General features: G+C 40.9%; 1 protein-coding gene across 1 annotated transcript; it reads right to left on the reverse strand.

Annotated features, from left to right (window-relative positions):
* Window positions 1-1574: 1574 nt before the first annotated feature.
* On the reverse strand, window positions 1575-1943 carry LOC119574301 (the record flags this gene model as incomplete). The annotated part of the gene is given in 1 exon segment (XM_037921502.1): window positions 1575-1943. A coding segment is annotated over 1 exon segment (330 nt), but the record flags the coding sequence as incomplete, so codon positions are not given.
* Between the last annotated feature and the right edge of the window lie 4683 nt (window positions 1944-6626).

Raw genomic sequence — 6626 nt, forward strand, 5'->3', positions numbered from 1 at the left:
AAACACGACCTTCTACTGTTGCTCAACCAGCCCCCCCCCCTCGTTCACCCTTGCCGACCCAACCTTCACTGAGGAGGAAGCATCACTCTAGCTTATCACAGAACGTATCTCGCCCACAGCATCCCACAGGACGCGCAGACAATATGATGCCGCTCCTATAGTTGCATGCTCTGAGTGCCACGGTTCTCTCTCTCTCTCTCTCTCTCTCTCTCTCTCTCTCTCTCTCTCTCTCTCTCTCTCTCTCTCTCTCTCTCTCTCTCTCTCTCGGATAATGGCCGAACGTGACATTTGGTTCCATTTTCGCATTGCCTCTAACAATCTGAAGTTGACATTTGAAGTATTGTGTTTATTCAAGTACTTTACTTGTGAAGTGTTGTGTGCGTCGTTCGTGCTTTCCTTGTTTCTTTTGCTTCTTTGGATCTTTCTCTTTCTCTCTCTCTCTCTCTCTTTCTGTCTGTCTGTCTGCTGTTTGTCTCTCTCTCTACTTCTGTCTGTCTGTCTGTCTGTCTGTCTCTCTATACACACACACACACACACATACACACACACACACACACACACACACACACACACACACACACACACACACACAACACATATATATAATTTTATATATATAATAAAATATATATATATATATATATATATATATGTATAATATATATACACATATATACATATGCACAAAATGTACATGTAACACACACACACACACACCACCACACACACCCCACAAACACACACACACACACACACACACACACACACACACACACACACACACATATATAATATATTATATATATATATATATATATATATATATATATATTATATATATATATATATTGAATATGTATGTATATACAAATAATAATATAATACCTATAAAATATATATAATATATATATATATATATATATATATATATATATATATATATATATATAGTATATATAGTATATATACATAATATATATATATATAATAATATATATATATATATATATATATGATATATATATATATATATATGTATATATATATATTATATATATATATGTATATATATATATATATAATAGATATATAGATAAACACAAACAATCACATAAACACAAATACGCACTTACAAACACACACACACACACACACACACACACACACACACACACACACACACACACACACACACAAAGAAAAAAATGAAAATCTTGGAAGTGTTTTTTTCACAGTTGCATTTTTATAAAAATAATAAAGATAATATCAACAATAATGATGATGCTGATGGAAATGATAATAATAACAATGATAATAACAATAACAATAGTAACAGTAATAGTTATGGTGATGATGATGATGATGATAATGATAATGATAATGATAATGATAATGATAATGATAATGATAATAACAATAACAAAAACAATAAAAAAAATAATGATAATAAAACCAATAACTAATAATTATAGTAGTAACAACAATAATATTATTAATTTTATTAATAATAATACAAAAAAAAAAAAAAAAAAAAAAAAAAAAAAAAAAAAAAAAAAAAAAACGCAATAACAAACCTCTAAAGCATCCGCATAGTCATCGTTCTCCATCCTCATGACGTCACACGTTTGCGTGATCTCGTTAACCTGTACAAGCCACTGTCCTCCGCCTGCGTACTCCTTAGGCTCTCGTGCTGCCTCTTTATCGTCCATTTCCCTAATTTTATCTATGCTAAATCCGCTCCTCTCTGCCGAATCTCGTCCCACTGTCTGGTTCTTCCTCAGGGTCTGTTCATGAGCTGACTCACTCGCTGACTCGGCGGTCATCGCTGAGTCCTCTGGCATGGAAGACATCGCCTGCTCTTCCAGCTGAATGTTCTCCTCCTCGACCACCGCCAAGCTGAACATTTTGTCGTCTTTTTTCTTAGTGCGAAATTTCGATTTGATTCTACTAAACCCGTTGCTGCTGCTGTTGCTGCCGTCCGCTGCTGTCTCCACTGTCTCCGTTCTTGGCCGCTTTCTTGCTCTCTTTCTCCTCCTCTTCCTCTTTCTTCTCCCGTTTTTTGACTCGGCCGTAGGGGTCTTCTGGTTGGACGTTAGGCACTTCCTTTTCTGGGTCCTTCTTCTCTTTCATGTTTACCTCACCTTCTTCATGTTGCGTCTGTTCTTCGTTCCCCTTTTTCTTTTTCTTCGTTATCTTGGCTCCAGGGTCTTCGACGTCGATATTTCTCTCTTTGTCTTTCTTCTTCTTCTTCTTTTTCTTCTTTTGGACCTGCCATCCGTCCTCCTCCAACTGCCCTCCCTCTTTCGCGACCTGAGATGAATCTAGGACAATGACCTCTTCCCAGATCCCTCCGCTCCTCTTCTCTATTGCGTGTCCTCCGCTTCCTCCTCCTTCGCCCCCACTACCATGTCGCCTCTTCACCTCCACTTCTCTCTTTATTTCTCCTCTCTCTACATCTTCCCCCTCTCCTTCTTCCCTCCGCACTCCCTCCATGGTGTAATAGGTTCCCCTCTCAAAGCTGCTTGCGAGCCAGGACGCAAGGAACATCGGTGGAGAGACGACACATCCGGCCAATTGTCTACCGAGACTAACGCATGTTCCTCTGCTCTATTGTTCGTCTCGGTTGGTACGTTTCGTTTCCTGTATATCTCTCTCTCTTTCCCTTTTCCTCGTTCTCACTCTCTTCCTAAAAGTCGATATTAGGAATGTCTACTACTTCATTGTGATTTAAGCTTGTTGCTTTTTTTCAGGCCATATGTGGTATACTAATATTATGACTTAGTTTTTGACGTATCAACATAATACATCAGATGAACTGATAAAAATCACCAAAATGAAAAGTTTGAAAGTAAATTCTTCCTATGATGAGTTTCATACATCTGCAATTTAGCAGTGGCTCCTTAATACTCTCACATTAGAAACATTATAACCCTAATTATTCATTAAAAAGACCTACAGATTAACAAAGCTACACATTAGTCCTCTCTTTCTCCACGTCAAGATCCTCATTAATAGCTGCAATCGTCATCTCGACATTAATTAACGTTGCAGGCATGATTGCACTGCACTGAAGTCCTCCTGCGTCTGCATCCAAAACCTGAGGACACTACAACACACCGGTCCAGGCACGATGAAGCCAGGAACGGAGAAGTGACAAGGAGGGACGTGAAGTTGTTCGAGCTTTGTATCTGTTTGTTCTTCTGTCTGCATGTTTATATTTTCAACTATCTATCCACCTAATTACTGGCTAATTTATCCCTCTCCACTTTTTATCAGTAATATCCTCTATTCCTCACTAATCTACTGCACTTTGGGCTAACTCTGCTTCCTGTCAGTCTCTCCTGTTTCTTCTTCCTTCTCTGCCTCCGCACAACGCACTCTTACCCCTGCCTTCCTCCATCTGCTCATCTCCCTTCCGCTCTTGCTCTCCCCACTCCCTCTACCCACTGATACCCGTTCTGCCCTCCTCCGCTGCCTCCTCCACTTGTTGACGCTATTGTCAGCATATTAGCAGAGAGGAGTGCCTAACCCCATCTCTCCATTCTCTTCGGGTCATCAAATTTTTCTCCATCTTTGTCTGCCATTTTCCCCTTTCCTGGAGTAACCCAACGCCGGGCCCACTGTCCCTCGCTGAGAGATATCTATCAACCGCACATTCCCCTCACAATCGTGCCTCCCCTCATTAGAGTCACTCACATCTCCGTCCCTTCCTCGAAGGTCGCCCTCCCTTTCCTAGTGTGTTCCTACGGCCTTGTTGAAACGTTTTTGATTTAGAAGTTTGGTGTTAAAATAAATGATTAATTGCAATTTCCTCAGTAATATATTAATCAATACATGACTTTAACACAATGCTATAATTAATGGAAAAGAAATCAAATTGTTTGTAAGCTACCTACACCCACTTCCGAATAAGGTTAATGTAAACATCTACGATGACGTGTAGATTATTGACTCCATAAACACCGCCCTCCGTTTACTTAACTTACATAAATCATTTACTCCCTGCCATGTAATCCGACGGGACAAAGCTTGTCTACAGCTACATTTTTGTGCCCTGTTGTTTCTCGTGTTTACTAGTCCGATTCCTTTCATATGCCCCAACTTCTACGCCCTCATGTCCCCTCCTTACGGTCACTTAGGCACATGTCACTCAGCGGTGCCTAACCTCGCGGCAAGTTTTCTTTTGCTCATTTTTTTTTACTTGTTCTTAGAACATTTTTATCGAATAAGAACTCATAGGTCTAATCTTGCTTTGTTCGCATTGTTTATTCCATCCTTTATTCTTGTTTACAAACTATCAGTCCACTCATATACCATCCTTGCCACTTACAAAATTGCTCCCTATTTCTCTCTCTTCTATCAGTTCAGTATCACATTTCTCTTTTATTCTTCTCGTTTGTGCCACATCATATATATTATATTAATATTTCTATATCAGCATATTCCTTATCTCTTATCGACCCCATGGTCCTCGTCACTTCATTCTTCTACCACCACACGCAAACCTTAGTTCTCTCTCCGTCCCTCTCACTCACGCACCCAACTCTGAAAACTCGAGCATTGCCCTACGAACTCCGTTCCCCTCATTCCCGCGTCGCCTCACACCCCTGCGTCCCCTCACCACGAGCACAAGTACCAGACTGATTCATTCACCAAGTAAGCAGCCCACAGTGCCCACACGCCCACGGCACCCTTGCCCAAACACGCACCATTCACCACACAGCGAGGAGTAGCAACCATAATCTAGTCCCAAGGCCAGATTTTTAATTGCCGAAGTCCAATTGGCTCTCACTACGTACTGTAAGTTAAGTAAATGGTAGTCGTGTTGGTGTTTCTCTTAGGGTGGTGGCGAGAGTCTATTTACTGCCATTGGTAACTAAGGCTTTAAAAAAACTAATGTCTTGTGTTATCAAGTGTCACTTGTGTTCTCGCTTGTCCCGTTCTATCGCTCCCCGAGTCTCTGTCGCTCCTCCCCTCCTTTCTCTCATGTTATTGCTTTTCTCTCTTCCCTTTCATTCGCTTTCTTTCTTTTTTACTTCCTGCCAACGGTTTCTTCCCTTATCTCTGTCATCGATGTTTTGTCTTCGTTACTACGTTACTATCATCACTCTCCCTTTTCTTGGCTTTCTTCCCTTTCCTTCCTCTTACCGGTTTTCCTTTATTTCATTTGCTTCCAAGCATTATCTCACAATATCCTTTTCTTTTTTTATCCATGCCTTACCTACTTGCCATGTGCCATCATCGTCTCTCTTTCTTTCTCTCTCTCTCTCTCCATTCCTTCATTCTCTCCTGCTCATTCTTTCGCATGTTTTCACTTCCCCTACCCCCCTCTCCACTCCCCTCTCACTACTACCTTCCTCATCCATATAAAAATATGTTAATTACTGTTACCACTTTTGAATTTTAATTTCCTAAGCCAGTAAAATGAGCAGCAAAACACGCACATTTCCACTGCAGTGAAGCACATTGTAACACTCCATTGAACTTCAGGCTTGTACAGTAATATACAAACTCTGACTCACATGTTGTTCCACTAATCTAATTTACATGTATTTACTAGTTAAATCGTTACCTGTCCCATATAAGTGAATAATGAAGCTTGCTGTAAGCTACCGCAGGCTAAACCGTTTACATTAGGTCTATTTCTCGAATATAAATTCAATTTTGATTTCGAACCTGTCTCATGTAATATATATATTTTCTGTCACTAAGAATGCATGGAGGCACACAAGTGGACATCAAAATAGTGTTATTATTGCCACATCAATAATATGGATTCATGAAAACGACTCACTTTCGTTGCTGTAACGTGCCCAGAGCTTAGCATTTCAACTTAGCAACTTCCTGTGTTCTGCAAGCTTCGCTCCTCGCTTCATCACGAAAGCTGGACACGTTCTCTCGTCCACGTTCCTTCCGCCCCCTCTCTCTCGCCACGACAGTTTTTCCGTATCTCCCTCTGTCCCACCTAAAACACCTCATTTGGTAAATTTGTCTAGTTCTTTTTCTCTCCCTTTCTCTCCTCTCTCTTATCTTGTCTCCTTTCTCTGTTATGTCTCCTTCTTAATATCTTATTTTGGTAAATTTGCTAATGCTTGTCCTCTTTCTCCCTCCTCCTCCTCCTCTCTCTCTCTCTCTTTCTCTCTCCCTCTCTCTATCTCTCTATCGCTCTCTCTATCTCTCTCTCTCTCCTTCTCCCTCTTCTCTCATTTTTCCTATCCCCTCCCTCCCTTTCCTCTCTTGTCTAAATATAGCTTCATCGTTAACAAAGGCATCCACATTAGTAAAAACCAGACGAGTGATCCTTCCCTTCACTGAAATGCGTTTAACCCATCCTCGAAACGTTGCAAAGAGCTCACGTCCTCCACGCGGCGGGTCTGCATTAGACTATTCCCCCAGCTGCGAGGATCGAGGCTGGCTGGAAGAAATGTAGGAGCGGCGAACTGGCACTTCCACCCTTCGCTGCTGGTGTTTGAGGCTGACACTAACGGGAGTATCAGTGGCATGATACGAGTAAGTCGACTGGATCTGCAACCTGTATATCATGCAATGGCCGGATATGTTGCAAAGACTGGGGAATTACAGGCTTATAGCTAGTTTCATTCTGATACTTACAAGACTCTTGGTTA

This window comes from Penaeus monodon, chromosome 1, assembly GCF_015228065.2.
Source record: "Penaeus monodon isolate SGIC_2016 chromosome 1, NSTDA_Pmon_1, whole genome shotgun sequence".
In the NCBI taxonomy this organism is placed as follows: Eukaryota; Metazoa; Arthropoda; class Malacostraca; order Decapoda; family Penaeidae; genus Penaeus; species Penaeus monodon.